Here is an 18,018-nt window from a genome sequence, read left to right as displayed (position 1 = left end):
TTTATCCTTTTTTTAAACTATCGCTGACATTTGTTTGAAATGGATGATCCTAAAGTTTTTTTGTGTATTCTTTTTTTCTTGGACTAAACTATTATTTACAGGGGGAGAGGGGCAAGAAAGGCTCTAGAGGGTCTAAAGGGGATAAGGGAGACCAAGGAGCGCCTGGATTAGATGCACCCTGTCCGTTGGTATGTTCTGTTTCATCCAATGTATTGTTTTAAGATTTGTTGATGGGGAAGAAAGAAGGAAATCATAACACAAATAATGGTCTTGCAAAAGCACAACAGTCCTGGTTCCCACTGCAGGCTATGGCAAAGCTGCTGTCTTCAGTGGGGAACCACTGATCCTTTGAGCAAGCCGGCTGTTGAGTGACCATGGTTATATTCCTTCCTCTTCCGCAGCTCACAAAGGTTTGGGGTACATGGGGGTGTCCCATGTGCTGGGAGCCCAGGGCTTTCTCCTTCGCAGACCGAGCCCTGCGTCTCCTTTGCTGCTAGTTATGGCTCTTGTCTGGAAATGTTTAGTGTCATCATGTCTACATAACGACAAAACCTGGATGCTGTTTTTCTTGCCTTGGAATAATGGCCAGCTGATGTGATCGCCTGAGAGCAACACAGGGCACTTGAGCTGCATTACCCAGAGGGAAAACAAATCTCAGTTATTTTAAATGGAATATGTTTCTGTCAAAATATATTGTCTATAAATCTAGACAAATGAATAAATATAGAAATACATATACGTTTTCATCTAAACTCATACGCTGCAGCAAGCGCTGCCAAAAATCTGTAGTACTGCCATAAATCCCAGGAGTACTTGTGGATCGTGCATCTAGAAATTCAGCTGCTGGGTTTCCTAGTGAGGGTAGGAAGAATGGATGATTTCAAAATGGAAGAAATACCATTCCCATCCTCTCAGATTTAACTCAGAGAAGTATCTCCTGACTCATAGATTGTGGAAAACCAGAAGGGAAACTGCTGTTACTGATTATGCAGACAAAACTAAAACTGAAAACACGGGCCATCTGTATTCTGGGTATGCAGCGGAGTGCCCTGCGACAGTCCCAGTGGGGGACTCGGCCTCTCCTCCCGTGACATGGAGGTGACTGGCATTGACTGAAATAACGATAGTGGTTGATTTCATAAACAGGGTCTCCGAGGTTTTAAAGGCGAGAAGGGTGAGCCGGGGTTACCTGGGCTGGACGGCCTGGATGCCCCATGCCCATTGGTATGGCGTACCTTCCCTTTCCTGCATGCTCGTTTGCTTTTTGTGTCTTGGTTGTTATTTTCTGATACCTCCATATAGCTGCATGCCCTAGAAACACCTGGCAATTCCTTCCTTACCTCTCTCCATCCTACCTTCCCTCAGGCTCCTGTTGTCAGAAACAGGCCCTTGCCTTCATGCTGTGGCTCACAGCTGCTGGCAGCATTACTTCGCAGCATGAGGAAAAAATGTAGCGGGAATGCGAATTTATTTACAACCGCTTTGGTTCTTCCCTTGCCTTCGCTTTGAGAACTTTCAGTAGACTAATGTATGAAGACCTGCCTCTGCACTGGCTTGGCTTTCTAGCAAGGAGCTGCAATGCTTATGCCTTCATTAACTCTATTTTTAAGTGCTCGTATGAGGCTAGCACAGCCTAACACTGCTCAGTATTACCTCAGTCACCCCATACATTAAGATGACTGAAAAAAATAGTTATCCTGTTAGCAAGCCCGTGTGAAACATATTAACTGGACACTTATCTCCCCTGATTCCTGCTAGACAATTCCTATTTGTGATTCTCCTCAGAAGTCATAAATGGTACCCGTAGCATCCAAGAAACTTGAATTTTGAATTGCCTGTTTCCTGATAGCCATCTTATTCAAGTATTAAAGGATGATAATTGTATTTATTGCCTCATCTAACCCAACTACTGTAGGACAGAGGTATTCAGGAACACTTAACCTCAACTGATTTCTAAGTACCCCATTAAACATCACCAATCTATTAATTTACTCCGAGATTTTCTGGAGATGCAGCTTTCAGGTCAGGTTTTTGCTCCCTACAGCAGTCTCAACAACTCCGTAATTCATTGAAACCTGTACTCCCCTGCCCTTCTGGCCCCCGTTTGGCACGACTAGGTTTGCTTGAGGATGGTCGTTCCAAGGTTTATGCTCACTTAAAAATGTTTGATGCCATTTACAAGGTATGGGGTATCAGTTAGTTCAACTAGCTGGAAAAATGTGTCCCAAAGAAAAAAGCCACATTTAGTTTGGAAGGTTTTCTTAGTTTCCTGAAGCTAGCCCTGAACTTGCCATTTCATGGCAAGCCTTTGTTATTTGACCTTTGTGAAGAGCCAGCGTTAGCCTTCCATCCAGCATTCCCTCCTTTGTGCACTGCCATTGTCTCTTTGGGGCAGCATCTGTAACGGTGGCTACTTGCAAAGTCTCGCTTGCTGCTCCGTAAATTCTGGGTAACAGAAAGAAACTCTTCTGCCAGTCCCACAGGTGAAATAATAGCTGCCCAGAACGGTCCACAAAGGAGAAAATACACTGAGCCATGTGTTTCACCCCTCACTGGTAATAGCCAGGTTTCTATGGAGTAAGTTTTTGGCTGAATAAAGCACCTAATTTCACAGGCGCAAGGATTCTACCAGGGCCCTGGTAGACTACCTTTCTTCTTTTGTCTCTGCTTTCAGTTAGGATTCACCCCGCATGGCCATATTAGAACGTACGCTTCTTTTCATACCTATTTTTGTTAAGGGAAACTTGCCAGGAAATCTGGTGAAATACAGATGCCATTATTTTTTTATATATAGTGTTCTGGCATGCAAGCTAGCTTGGGAACGTGAATAAGCATGGTTTTTGATCCAACTAGGTTAAAAGCTTAGCATCCAGCTGACACATCCATGTGTGTAGCTTAAGGAGGCTGTGACCTAATGCTTTACAAATCTGAGATGTGTGGAAGGAGATACTTGGTACTAATAAGCATGTCGTGTTTCCATTCTCGGCAAATTCGCCTGCAACAAACACTTCCTTGTGACCCTGGTCTTCCTTTGATCCCTAAGCTGTAACTCCCTGGCCTCCCATTCCTTCATGCACCTAACTTCCCATCTCCTCCTGCAATGCACTACACCAGTCATTCCTACCACCACCGATGTACCAATGGGAACGCCACAATTTACCCAGTAATTAACCCGTAACTTAGGATTTCCACATAGTGGGAGGGAGGGGGAGGAACTATCAGAAGGAGACCCAGTCTAAAAAATGCATTCAGAAAGCTATACGGTTGTAGCATCATGGCAACGTTCACTTCATCAGTCCCTTGAAAGTGCCTCTGCTTTAAATAGTTTATTTCTCAATATACTACTGTGCATTTGCTTTTCTGTTGTTTTTTTTTTTACTTCCCCCTTCTCAAATGGGATGATATGCACTGCAGATTTCTCACACAGTACTTGAAGATGTGAGAACTGAATCATTTGAAAGAAGAAATGTGCCTGCATCGTGCGTTGTACAGTTTCACTCCCTGCTCTTGAGTTTTCCTGGGGAATAGCAATAACCCACAAATCTGACATGCACCCACAGCAGAAGTATTTCACTTCTCATGCCAGAGGTGTAGCTCCTTACATCTGGCTTTATCTCCTGCTCAAGAGCACCTTATCATTGACATAATTTACTATTTTCTCACATCAAGTAGGGCTGTACTGAGATGAAATTAATGGCACTAATTCACAAAAGCATTTCCCAACCATATAGTCTCAGTCTTTTAGCAGCACAGCCCTCAAAGTATCCAACCTTCTTCAACATTTAAAAAAAAAAAATAAAAAAAAAAATCACATGCCCACCTTGAGATGTGTAGACCAAGCCTTCAGGTTTGCCAAAGTGCCAGGGGATTTTCACAGAAATCTCACGGACTTTATTGAGGCAAAAGCCCCCTCTCAGGGAGTCAGCTGAGACATCCTGAACCAGCACTGGGTCTGCCCACCTTCTTGCCTCCCTAATTTCCCTGGAGCAGGATCTTCTCAGAGGCAAGAGGGGACAGCTGGGCGATCTCTCACATCGCAAAGCAAACCCTTTAACGGGGCAGAAAGGAAATGGAGTTGTTTTCCAGACCCTCCGCAGGACCCGAGGTTAATGCTGCTTCTGGGGTTTGCTTACAACCTCAGCATTAGAGAGTCAAGCCTGAGGATGTAGACCGGCCATCTCATGCTTTCCATTGCCAACTTCCTGCCATATTTTTGTGGCTGAGCAGGACCTCCTGTGTTCCCTCCTTCCTTCAGGGAAGCCTGGCTAACGCCTTCCTCAGCAAGGAATGAGAACAAGCCTACGGACCTCATGTACATAAGTTCCTTCTGTAGCCTGCAGGCAACCACCCTCTTGAGCCCCAGCCCTTGCTTCAGGCTACACTGGTTATGTCAGCCAGAAGTTTGGGTCACTCCAAAGGGGTGAGGAATATCTCTCAGGCTATTCCTCCAGCCCTGGTTCAGACTGTTTGTTGCAGCTGTAATAGTTAACCCACTCCTTTTTCCTCATTCTCTGCACTGTTTTCCATGTTCTAAACTGCTATTTCATCCATCTTTTTTGCAGGGGGAAGACGGCCTTCCAGTTCAAGGCTGCTGGAATAAGGTAAAATAATCCTGGAAATGTTGTGACTGTGCTGAGCTGGCAGTGCTACAGGTCCTGCTGATGTTTTTCAATGAGCCTGGCTAAGAGCAAAAGAGGTGTGGAGGCATGCATGGGATTTCCAGGACCATAGCCCTGAAAAGCAGCAAGCAAAACTCTCCCTTGTTTGTATACGACTGTTTAGTTTTATAGGCTAAAAGGGAGAGAATTGCATTTGTGGCCTTTGAGCTGCCTGGCCTTGAAGCGCTCTCGTACTCGCACAAGAATTAGATTTCCGCGTTGCTAGCTCTGTTACCAGAAGCTGGGAGCTGGCCTGCCCCCGGCGACCTGGGTGCCAGGGGAGGCTGGTGGCAGCGGGGCAGAGGTTCACGGCTTGCTGTCAGCAGAGGCTGGGTGCTCCCGCCGGGCTCTCAGCACCAGACCCCCCAGTGCTGGGAACGGGCTTGTTAGCTCGATTCTGGGCTAGCACTGAAAGAGGGGGTGTAAGTGCCTGTCCCCTCCACTCCGCCTTTGTTTCTGGTGGTTCAGCTGCCTCAGGAGTCCCCTGCTGCGGTTCCCATGGACCCCTCTGCTGCTCCTCAGGCTCTGGCCCACCTTCAGTACCTGCTGCAGGCGTTAAAGCCACAGTGATAGGAAGAAGGCGGAGGCAGAGAGTCAGCTGGGATCAAACTTCCCAGCCTCACTGCCCAGGGAAGTGAAAAGGATCTCTGCGGAGATCCAGCACCATTTCTCTTCCTCCTGGAGACCCCGGAGCCAGCTTTCCTAACGCTGTCCCACTGTCTTTCCATCCCACGAAGTGGTCCTTCCCCCCTGCTGAGCTGTCACTAACAATCATTAGTGAATTGTCACTAACACCCGTTTATGTTTTCTTTTGCAGTGATGATTCTAACCCTGGACTGGCCTCTGTGTGTTATTGTACATAGAATATTTATTTTTATACAGTGTTCTCTGAAATGCCAAAAGTTATGCATTTTTACAAATTATCAAAAAGCTGCATATTTTTTGTACAGAAAATACTAGGTCTCCCTTCTTCTCCGTTTGTCAGTTCTCTGTATAATTCTATGTCTGCATTATGCTTGTTTTGTCGTGGAATACAGCTGTAATATTTACATGATATTTGTGCACACATGATGAATATAGGAACTTAATAAATTATTGCATTAAAAGTGCCCAAAGGAACTTCCCTGTATAGATTTAAAGGCCATTTTCATTTTTCAAGCTGGAATAATTCAAGACTATTTCAAAATATTATGTATTTTTTATTAAAGTGAAATATTAACAATTTCGTGGTGACTAAATTAAGGTATTGCTGGAAAAAACTCACAGTAGCCACTGTACACTGGGAACATAGAAATTCCGTGATTAATAGTTATCAAACAAAGTCGGTTTCATGATCAGCTTCAGCCAGCCAAGCGCGGCCCCCCGCCAGCTCCTCTAGAGGCTGCTCCTTGGCCACGCAGGAACGGTAACACCTTCCCCAAGAGCTGCGGAGTTAGCGCGTACAAAGAGAATCTCTTAGTCTCTTGCCTCTGGCTAAAATAGAGCACCTCCCATGAGCTGGAAAGAATAATAAATAAAAATAATAATAAATAAAAATAAAGTAGAGCACCTCCCATGAGCTGGAATAACCCTCATGGACAACGAGCCCTGGTCAGCAAGAAATTCTAACGTCTTTCTAAATTGTAGGCCTGCAAGTAGCTTAATTAAAGCCTCATTTAAAATTAAGCGTATGGCAGAATACCTTGATGATAGCCTAATGAATGTTTATTAGCTAAATCAATCCACATGGCTTTTTTAAATGTTAACCGAAGGTCGCATGCAAATTTGCAGAGCATGTCATTATAATTTGCATATGTGCATTTTAATTATCCTTCTTGACCTACCTTTGTTAATGTCTCAAGTCTAAACTACCCATCAAGAAAAATTATACTATCAGACTAAAGTGAACGTCATAATGTACTTTTCTTAGAAAATGAGCAAAGGAGTTGAAGCCTAAGTCTGTTCCCTAAAATACGTCCACTTTCCTTGGTCCTTCATGTAAGGGGGAAAGACAGTTTGCAAGCCAGAAGTTTCAGGGGGACAGAGAGAAGCTATCAGTATCTAAAGATCCCAATGGAGAAATGCAAGCAGTGACTCATTGGTTAGACTGATTCACTTGAATCTGCTCTTTGCATCACGAACGCTGCCACTACAAAAGGAGTTCAGCACCCTCTCCCACAGCATCGCCAGAGCTCCTGCGGCGCTGTGTGTAGGGATCGCGGGCTGTGTTCACAACAGCTTCTCCTGGCTACAGCTGTGCCAGCTGAAGTGGTCACCACCACCGCTGCTGCCTGTACTCAGCTATTCAACCCCTACACTCAACTATTCATTCTGTTTACAAACTATTAGTTATTTTTTCCAACTGATTCCATACAGCCCTTTAGCACCATCAAAGTAAAACAACAGGGTAAGAGAGCGGCTTCTCTTGTACGCAGACAAAAAGGCCTGCCAGGGACTGCCCGAGGAACCGAGCCCAGCCCCTGATCGTTGCACTCCGTCTGTCACCTCACCCTTTCAGAAATTTTTTGAACTTCATCTAAAAAACCAGTGAGGGTTCTACCACTCTGTGTCCCTCGCCTCCCCGTCCCGCAGGCTGTTCCCAACTCAGATTGCTCTCACAGTTAGGAAACTCCTTGCAACTTTCAACCTAAACCAATTAATGATATTTACAACCATTTCTTCTCGTGCCAACATTGTCCTTTGGATGAAACTTTTCCGTGCATGATGTTTTCATGAGATGCTCGGGGGACTGGAGCTGAAATGGCACAGAAAGAAAATGAACTGCAGAGCAGTGAGGAATTCTTGGGTGTTTTCTCAGTAATAGATCTCGTTAATGTAAGACCCAGCTCCCTATTATAAGGCTTTGCAGCTGTGAAGCTTAGCTAATTGGAACAGCACTTATTTAAACGAATGCCACACAACCCTGGTGTTTTAATTACACACCTGTTAAGCAAAAAACAGTTACTAAAGACCCAACCAGGCATACTGGTGGCAGCCTTGGTTTTGGAAGGTTATAGTAGCTGCGGCAGTGAATTTCTACTCTGGTCTTGTAGTGCTTGGCCCACAAGGTTGGTAGGTTGAATGCTTCAGCCCCTTCTAAAAATGCTGGCTATGTTTAATCCTCAAAAACTTATAGGTCCCTAGAAGAACCTGCCAATGCCTCCTGTTCCCTTGGGTGTTTGTAGTGTATTTTTGTTTTGTACCTGTTATTTGTGATTGCGCTGCATGGAATTGTCTTTGCTTGGGTTTGTCTGATCTAAAAGCAAACAAAACATACATCTGTTACCTTGTCTTGACACAGCTACTGAAAGGTAAAGGAGTTGCAGCATGATACTGTATCTGTTTATTGCTTGGGCTGTTTTTCAACTGATGTATTTGTGAGAGAGAAAGCTTTTGCTAGAGGCACGGGGGACCTTGAAATGCAATTGCCAGAACTCTTGAAAGTTCCCAACTTGTGTCAGCAGAGAGGCTGGGGAGGAGGGATGGTCTGAGCAAAAGAGGTTTGATTTTTCTTTACTTCCAGCTTTGCCCCAGCATAATTCCTCTGTTATCAGTGGAGAGGCACCTGACTTAGGCCACTGCAAACCACAAGAGACTTTGGTGCCACAGCTTCCATGGGACTCAGATACTTTCTGTCAGCAAAATGCAGACCCACACAGAGCATCAACATGTGCTCTCTCTCACCTTTATTACCTTTTTCTTCTTTGTTACCTCAGATCATTCTGTTCATAGCATTGGTTTGGCTTCAAATTAGCTGCTGGACTCTAAAGGTGCTTTTTGTGGGCAGCAGAATTTGTGACCTTCTGAGATTAGGTTAATGTTTCCTTTGGCATGCCGTTAAAAAGCTGAACTTAATTCAGCAAAAAGCATTTTAAAACCTCTCTGAGAATGATATTTTGGAGGAGAGTCTACTGACTTGAAAATTAGTGTAATTTTTACTTTCACTTGCAAACCAGCAGCTCCTTTTGCATCTTGGCAAAAGGGATTGGTAGACTTCAGCTGTGAAGAAAACTCAGCTCTTGGACCTAATTCTCAAGGGCACTGAGGTAGCGAATTCCCACAGATTTTTCTAGGAGGCAGGCACCTCAGGAGGAGCGGCACACCTAACTGCTTTTGTGAGCTCAGCCTGTGACGTGATGTGCGCCTGGCGCGTGTGGGTATTTTGGCAGTCCTGCGGTGCCTCTCTCTACGTTGTGCCTCTGTTGGGCGTTGAGTCATGAGTGTCTCACGCAGCCGACTACCAAGAAAACACAGCACCTCACGTGGCACGCACACACGCAGAGGGAAAGGATCCGAGGTTATTTGCAGCAGCTGCACTAAAGCATAGGAGATGAAAGACAAGTGATCTGTCACTGGGGAAAAAGTACATGTAAGATAACCACCCACCTGTCATAAAGGTAGGAAAATGGTGACAAATGTTCCCCGTGGTTGCTGCAGACCGCAGCCTGTCTTTTTTAACTGAAGCAGATAGTTAACCGGTTCAGATTGCTGTTCCCACAACCCCTGATATTGATACAATCTCATCAGCCGCTGGGGATGAACCAGAGGCTGCAAATCGGTGGAACCCTACTGATTACCTGCTCTTCCCAAACATAAGCGCCTTGCATTTCAAGAAAAACCCAAACAAATGGTAGAAGCTGGCTTTGCACCGCCCTGAACCTGACAGTTTGGTTTCGGGGTCCGTCCCTATAAAAACCTGTAGCTGGGTTGCTGTCACTGTTGATGAGTGTTAATTCTGCCTGGCCGTTTTCATGTGAAACCGTTTGTCTGCCGCTTCAAGGGTCAAACTCCTTGGCTGATAGCCAAAAAGTGAGGCAAGTCTGAGGGTGGAGAAGCTTGGGAAACGACAGCGGAATGAAAGGAGAAGAAGGACATTCCTGAAGGTTTGCTGGAGATGTTTTGCAAGTTCCTTCCCTGGAGCTTGGGAAGAGTTCTTCAGCTGCACACCAGGAGGAATCTGTGCCCAGATGCCGCCTGCTGGGGCTGCGGGAGCGCGGCGGGCCAACGCCTTCTGCTTCGCTTTCTGTCTTCTCCCAGAGGCCAGTGGCAGGGTTCGAAATGGACACCGTTTATGTTCTTTTTCTTTGGCCATTTTTGCTTCATTCTATTATTGTGGTCAGACTCTTCAGATGAAGAATTAGGCTCATTTTCCAGCGGCTGCTGTATAAATGAGTGCAAGACATAGACAATATTTCTGTGGGGGGATCCTTTGATCCAAGAAAGGAATCTTTCTTGAACAATTATCCTTAGAAAAACCAATCAAACCCCGCGTGTTCTGTTTAGAGTGCTGCTCAGAGAGGACATGATAAAACTTTTTGCTACAGTTTCTGGTTACCAGATGACAAACTTCCACCTATATCGTTGATGATTCCATCTTTAACCTTTTCATCACAAACTTTCTTCTCCTGTTCCGTTATAAAGAAATTACCTTTTTTTTTTTTTTTTTCCGAAAAGGGAAAACCATACTGGATTTTGGAGGCGTGAAATGTCTTGTCAGAGGAGGAAAATATGGAGTGTGGGGAAAAAAAAAAAATCTGGTTTCACTGAATAATTCCTTTGCTTCCTGTACTTCTGTTTTGGTCTCCACCATGCACACTGGATGTATTTTGTCTGGAGCCCTCCAGAAACATTATTCTGCTGGTCCATTAAGGCCCCTTTCTGTGGGTACCTCTCAACAGATGTACTTCCAGATGGAAAGTAAGGATCACGAAGGTTAAATTCAGCTGTTATATGTTTTAATACATTCGCTGGAGGGAAATAAAGATTTGGCAAAGTGCTGAGGGGTGCAGAGGACATTTCCCAGCTGCCTGAAGGGCAGAATATACAACTCTGGATACTTCGTACCAATTGCTGTGCAAATCTGGCATCCCTTACTCAGTTCCCATTGCTGAAGGTTAAATTCTGTTCACATGGACTCTATAGTGTCTTTCCACCACAGCTCTTGCAATTTATTAAAAAACCTAAAATTAATTATTAAGTACATATCTTACGAACATGACTCATAACATTTCTAATTCATTGAGTGCGTTGGGAATCCCATTCGTCCCAGCCCTAAAACACATATTTAACTTTGAGTGTGTGATTCCTGTTGGCCTAAATGATGCTATTTGCATATTTAAGTACTCTGGTGAATCAGGGCTGTTATTATTAGAGTTAATGAATGATATTATCTAAATTGTTAGGCAGAACTAAACGATAAGCAATTCACATTGCAGTTCGGAGAGAAAGCGCTGATTTAAAGTTTAAAGTGATGTCTTTTAAAGCAGAGCGAGTCCCAGAAAGGCAACAACCTTCATTCAAACACCCTTGGTCAACTCGGCTGGAATAATCCTGACCTTCTGATCAGGAGACCTGTACCTGGCACCCGCCTCCTCTCACCAGTGCAGGGAACCTCTCCTGTTAAAATAATTCCAGGATTGCAAAGAGCAGGGAAAAAAGTTCTGCTTTCAGTTTCACCTGAAGAACTGCAGTTTTTTTCTTAAGAATTCTAACAGATTTATTCAGTCAATAGAGTAGCAGGGGAAGAAATTTTTTCAGTTAGGAACCAGGCTGATGAAAAGGTTAATTTATTTTATTTGTATTTTTTTTTATTTTTTACTTCTTTTGTGGGGGGAGGAGGGGAGAACCTGACCAGAACTGCGGGCGGTAGGTGTGCTTTTTTTTCTTCTTTTTTTTAATGAAAACAATTATATATATAGTTTGAGAATGTTACTTTTACTTTGCATTTTATTATTGATTTTCTGGGAGCGATTTGTTTGCTCTTTTCTGTTTTCTTGCGTTTTCTTTTAGGTGTATTTTTAATGGGCTTTTGGAATAAGTTTGTAAACGTTCCTCACCCAAAATGTCCTAAGGACATTCCTGTTGTGTTTTTTTCTCCCTAAGTTCAGTAGTAAAATGGTGCTTTCCATAGGCAAACCGGTTTTTAGTGGGGATAAACATATCCACACAGGCCACGCCTAGGGACCAGGTACCGGTGACCTCTCCCAGACAGAATGGTCTCTCCAAAACTCTTCCTTTACACTTCCAAAATTCAAAAGGGCTATGTTAGGGACCAGTTGATTGAAAATGGTCTCTTCCGATCTTAGGTGGTCTGTCGTAAAGCAGTTAGTCTGGCAAGAGTTGCTGTGTCCTCTTCAAGTAGTGTTCTACAGCCCGAAATCTCGGGCTTAGCTAGAAAGCTCTGAAATAGCAATTGAAGGAAACATGTTTTCTTGAAAACGGCAAGCTCTTGGTAGGTACCGACTAATGTATTGTTGTCTCTTGCTAATGTTTTCCCTCCTCAAAATCCAGCAACGCACTCACGTCCAAGCTTATCTTTAGGCTTTGCTTCACGCTCAGATCTACATACAAGTGCTTGGCTGGATGAGGGTCTCCCCTTCTTTTACACTTTCTTGTTTTTTGTTTTTTTTTTTTTTCCCTTTGCCCTGTTTTTGTCCCTATTGCTTCCAGATGTCTTTGTCCTGGACAAAATGGCTACTTTCTCTTCTGCAGTTTCAGAAAATCTCTCCTGGTCACATTTTGATCATTTTTCCACTCGCTTTTATTATCTACCCTTCCTGTTATGCTTCCTCCCGTCTTGTACCCCTTCTTTGTCAAACATTTTGACCTGATGTAAACATCATGGCAAAACATGGGTTAAGATTGTAGGTGTTTGCTGATAGTTTTTGGAGTTGACTGTAAAGCTTGTACTGTTTAAAATGCTAGGCAGTAAGACCAGTTTAGCTTTATAGCTTTCTTATGATTTTGTTTGGTTGTTGAAGTTATTAAATTTGTTCTTTTTTTAAACAGACTCGGAATTAGTCAGAATATTGCAGAATATTTTTAAAGAAAAACCTGCTAAACTTTTTTTTTTTTTTTCTGCGAAACATGACTTTGTTGGACTGCCGTCACACACAGAGTTTAGTAGGTTAGACATAATTAGGTAGGCATGAGAGGACCGGCTGTGAAACTTGTGGAGCGGAACTTGTATTTTTGCTTTCCATTGCACGCCGCTTGTCAGTCCATTGTCTCTGGCGGGGGTTTGCTGGGAGTGTCAAAATTCCATTTTGTGATAATTCCATTGTTTTCTCACAGTAATGTTTCGAAATATTGCTTCAGTAAATCTTCCCTTCTACTCTCCTGCAAAGACTTGCTTTTACCCTGATGTTGCACACCACCAGCAGTGCCACAGACCAAGCAGTTTCACCGTTCTAGGGAGTCTTCCAAAGGAAGCATGCTATTTCCTTAAATTCCACAGCCTTTTCTGCGGCAGTAGTATGTCAACGAAAAGGAGAAAGAGACATTTGGCAGCAAGACCGTGTAGGGCACCATAAGCAGGCTCCTTCTCTGGCCTGGTCCCTAGCCGTTCAGTCGTTACCTTCTCCATGCCACTCCCTTCGCTGTGCCAGCAGAGCTCTCTGCGTGGTCGCAGGGTGACCCTGCTGAGAACTGACCTACCTTGAAAAACAGTCCCTCAAAACCACAGAGCACCTAAAGCGAGAGAGCAAAAGGGGAAGCTTACACCGCTACTGCCACAGAAGAGCACAGGGACCGACAGTCTGCGACTGCCCCAAAGGCAGAGGTGCCCAAACAAGCACGAAGTAGGGAGGTGGAGCAGAAGCAGCAAACAAGGCATGGCAGCAGAAGCCTCCAGTCGCCTAATTTAGGCTGCTTCTCAGCTGCAGCATGCACTTACCTTCTTTCCACCTCTCTAACCAAATGGGGTCACTCTATTATTCCTTCTTCTCCCTCACTATTTTAAATTTAAAGATAGGGTAAATTGGGGCAGAGCATTGTGGTTGTCATGCCGTGTGTGTCCCGTGTTCCCCCCAGTAAAAGAAGGGCTGCAGGGCGGAACGGCCTGACTCCACAACGTTCTCACAGGTTTTAATGATGCAAACTTGACTCCAGATGTTGAACAGCACCGTAATGGGTAATGGAGGAGAGTTTCTGATTTACGGGGAAAGCCTGCAGATGCCACGGGCACTTCAGCAGTACAGCTCACAGTGCCCGAGTTACAGGCTATACCTACGCTACCAGTCGGTGCAGTATGAGAAGAGTAGGTCTGAAGAACGAAATAGGTCCTGCCAAGGAACCTCCTTGTTTCAGGAGGTTTAATTGTTGACTGCACTAGTCTGGCCTGGTGGCCAGCGAACCACTAACCGCTGCCGTTAGCGGCTCAGACGCAAGGCATGCTGCTGGAGCTCGCCTTCTGGTTCACTTCCATCCTGCCAGAATCCAGTCTGAATATTCAGAGACTGTTTTGTGCTGTGAGCCAAAGCAGAGCGCGTGGGCACGATCAAGAGATTTGCTTTAGAAGCACACCTTTGATCGGGAACGCGGTGCCCGTGCAGGCATGCCAGCCTGCAACCCACTCGAGAGCCCGTCTACCCAGCACCACGCCGTGCCATCCAGAGGTACCGCCCTCGGTGCCCTGCCGCGCACGGTGCGTGGGAGAGCGTCCCCCACCCAGGTGAAGCAGCTCTACCAAGGAAGCTGTGTAGATGCTCCCACAGCATTCGGAGTCCTCACAGCAACAGAAAACCACCTCCCTGATGTACTTTCCCCGCACCTGGAACGCTTGCGTCATTGGCACTGCCCCTGCTTCTCATCTTTGTACAATTTGGATACCAAATTCTTTGATACTGGGACACTTTCTGTCAAAGATCTGCTCATCAGCCGACACTCGTCAAACATTAATGACAGAGTCCCTGCAGGAGAATGATTTCTGAAGCAATCTGTTGTTACATATCTGGTTTCCTTGAATTTTACAGGAGATATTTTACTTTTTTTTTTTCCTTTGGTGGCATAGAATGTACAATATTTAATATACCTGTAGTAAAGTGATGAGTTACGAGTAGATCTTGACAGGGCATTGTTTCTGCGTATCTCTTATAAATGCTGATTGATTGAGATTTAAATCTAAATACATTTTTTACATTTTTTTTTTTATACTGAACTTTTCAGCCTGTATATTAAATATCCAATGCTATTTGGCATTCATTAATGTAAGTGCTGTAATATACTTTGTGTTACCAGTAATTATTACTGTCATTGCGGTGATTCTAAGACATTATTTCAACTCCTTTTGACGTAGTTTAGCTACTTGGAATTTTTTGGCCTTCAAAAAAATTCCACACTAAATGATTGCTAGAATGAAGAGAACAAAGGGCTGTTCTTTCCCACAATCTTTTCAACCTCAGCAGGAGCTTCTTCAGCCAAAGTGAGCATTTTCTTTTTCTTTTCCACTTTCTCCTTGGCAATATGAGAACATTGATTTGTTTTGTCTTTTAATCCTGGAAATTCTGAATTCCATGTCGACCATTTCTAGCAATATTTTAGAAAAGCAGAGATAGTTGTGCCATAAGGAGTTACTGATCATAACAGAATTGAAATATTGTAATTATTTTGTTTTTCTTTATGAATGTTTTTTCCACTATTAAGTTTTTAAGCAAATATTTTCTCAGTGTGATAAAAATTGAAAAGACACTAAAGGATTAAACACTTAACATGGACGAGGAAAGGGATTCAGCTAAATGATTTCCATCCGTATGAATGAAAAATAGCTTATGAATTTTTATGTCAGAACAAAAACTGTGCCTCGGTTACCTATTTCCCATGTCCATTAACTAACCCAGTGATTTCAATGAAACCACACCTGCCCTTGAAACTAGGGGTATACTCAAAGAACTCGCTGAATCACTGCTGGGTAGTAATTAAGTTTGGGTTTGTGAAAGTAAGCTGCTGCTTAATTACAGTGCCTTTAAAGCATTTCTACCTCCTTGCAAAAGATGGAAATTTTATATATTTAATCACCAAGTATCCATTTATCAGATAAACAGGCCTTATCTTATTCTGAGGCGCTGTTTTATATTCTGATGAAAAGTGCTACGCAAGAGCTGTATATTGCTATTTTAAACGCCTTAGCCTATTCACAACACCATTATCAGAGTAACAATGAGAGATTCCAGGAGGAAGTTAGTTTGGGGAATGGACCTTTGGAAAACCAAAGGAGGGCTGACAAACCAGGCAGGAGGTAATGAAAAATGTCTTGGGCTGGATGGTTGTTGCAATGGTAAATGTGACACCATATTTGAAGTGTCATCCCATCGTTTTCCAAGCGGAGTCTGATGAATTCCCTGTGCCTTGTGTTGAAGTTTTACTCCTTTGTGTCAATGTTTTAGTCAGGTTTCTATTTTAATTCGCGTGCCATACATATTCCAGTACAATTTGCATTTGTTACATATGATGTACATACTTTCTTCTCCCTTTTATAAAAATACCTGTTTAATTACACGTAGTTTCTGTCTTTCGTAAATGACAGCTAATGCAAATAATAAACCATAAATTCACTTACACGTCATCTTTTCGTTTGGGGATGGTTTTTAGGTTAACATCCGAAGGAGATCTCGCCATCTGCTGTTTGCCAGTCAGCCCCAGTAACTATGGAACTAGGTGGCAAATTTCAACTGGTTTGGCAGAGGGACAGGAGTCTCAAAAACACTGTTATCACCAGCTCTAGGAAAATAGATGGCTGGATAGAGGACAGAGTCCCACTTAGCGCCTGTGCTAAGGGAAAGGCAGCAACCTCCGCTGAGCTTATAGTGCTGGACACCAGGGAATCTGCATGGGAGAAAGACAGCCTGAACCCTCCCACTGCATGAACAGCCTTATTGGAGCTCGCTCTTAAGACATTCAATTAATCAACCGTAAAACACAAAGCTACGTGAATTGTGGAACTGAGAGAGCGAGCGCAAACAGAGGGGACAGAGCCAAGAGCAGAGGAAAGTAGAGACTGACTCTCTAGTTATGCCCATGCTGAAATGATCATGATTATTAGCTTTGTGTATTGTCTTACTTTTCTCAAAGTTGAGACAATCAATAACAAGGTGTACATCTAGCTCAAAATCCAGGAGGTGGCAGGTATTTGCTAAGGGATCCTATCTAAAGTAAAATGTTTGCTCGCTTTCTAAGAATCCTTGCTAATGTGGGGGGAAAAACAAACCCAAATCAGATGACCAAGCCTTTGGGAAATGGTCTGGGGACAGCAGAATCTGTCCCCTTGACTTGGTTTTGGCAAGGCACAGCAATAAGGGGGAAGGAGCCTTTGGCTTCGAATGCCACAACAGCTGTTTGCGGATGATTGGACTATACCCCACAGCGATATATTCCTCTCATCTGACTTTAGATATCTGAAAATTAGACATCTACGTTGGAGCAGGTTTCCCTGGGCTCCTTTTGCAGCCAAAGGGGAGAAACAGGCAGCCCCACGAACATCCATCTCTCCCCTCCCCGCCCTGCTTAGAGACTGCTGTTTACTCCTCCTCTCCTCTACACCTGGGTTTGTTTCTGTGTTAGCCCGAAGGGAACACGTGCACCCACACAGCGGTGATTCCTTGAAAGGAAAGCGATTTGCTGAAAAACTTTTAGCTCTTGAATTGCCAGACAGCAAAAGTAATTGCCTTGCTCCTGACCTCCTCTGGGTAGAGGTATAATGAGCCTTGGAGCACAAGGCAAAATCCTCAAGGATCTTGATATTTAACAGGGACGGATGCATTAAGTTATATAGAAAAATGAATGTGTTTGGATGTTCCAACTTGGAAAGGAGAATGTGTTTGAAACATACGATTTCTAGAATTCCTTAAGGCTTTAAGATCACTTTTGCTTTACAAAAATGATGGCTCCTGGATGTACATCATTATACCTTAGGAGAGCAGTAAAATTTTGCACTTGTGCAATAAATAAATGTTAAATGTTTTGGAGGTTTGCTGTGTACTGCCTTAGACAGACATGAGACCCAAAGACAGCCTTGTTTCAATGCATCTTCCTTTATTTATAGGTCACAGTTTGAGATCCTTATTTCCCACCCCTCCGGGGGCTCTGTAGATAGCAGGGAAAAACAGTCAGTTATTCTAATGATTTAAATTGACTGTTTTAAATCAAACGGAGGAACAATTATGAAAGCAGACAAACAAGCAGTGCTGTCCTGTCCTGTGAAGTTTCTCTGAAAAGAACTTGGAGCTTAATGGTCCCAGCCGGGAAGACAATGTGCTTATAAATATCACCAGAGGAGAAAGGGAACATGTACCACAGCTGCAAACGATACCAAAGAGTGCAACTGCGAAGGGACAAACATCTTTACTAGCACAGGAAAAACTGATCAGACATAACTACAAAAAACCCCTTTGCAAAATGGTGAGTAGTGGGAAATACAATTTAGTTTTATGTGTGGGATGCCAGTTTGCTAAGGAAGTATCCTGCAGTACAGATCTGGCGTGATCTGTAGATGAGTGACTTGATGATCAAACCGTGCAATGACACAGTGCTACATCTTTGCTCCTCCAACAAAGAAATGTAGTTCTACAAATGCCAAAACCAAAACATAATTGCATCAGAAGTCCCC

The 18,018-nt window shown here is 43.8% G+C and overlaps 1 protein-coding gene across 1 annotated transcript in view; it reads left to right on the top strand.

Moving 5' to 3' along the window:
• The window catches only part of COL13A1 (collagen type XIII alpha 1 chain), a 67,106-nt gene extending 56,442 nt beyond the window's left edge, over positions 1-10,664 (top strand). The window contains exons 40-42 of the mRNA XM_087764682.1: positions 102-188; positions 4,563-4,601; positions 9,418-10,664. Coding sequence (XP_087620808.1) covers positions 102-188; positions 4,563-4,601; positions 9,418-9,450 — 159 coding nt within the window. The 3' untranslated portion in view covers positions 9,451-10,664. The remainder of the gene's footprint in view (positions 1-101; positions 189-4,562; positions 4,602-9,417) is intronic.
• Positions 10,665-18,018: the final 7,354 nt, after the last annotated feature.

This window comes from Nipponia nippon, unplaced genomic scaffold, assembly GCF_047370975.1.
Source record: "Nipponia nippon isolate SJK-2023a ecotype South Korea unplaced genomic scaffold, ASM4737097v1 scaffold_3, whole genome shotgun sequence".
Classification (NCBI taxonomy): domain Eukaryota; kingdom Metazoa; phylum Chordata; class Aves; order Pelecaniformes; family Threskiornithidae; genus Nipponia; species Nipponia nippon.
Note: the sequence above shows the minus strand (reverse complement) of the source record. Positions and strands in the feature narration are given on the sequence as shown.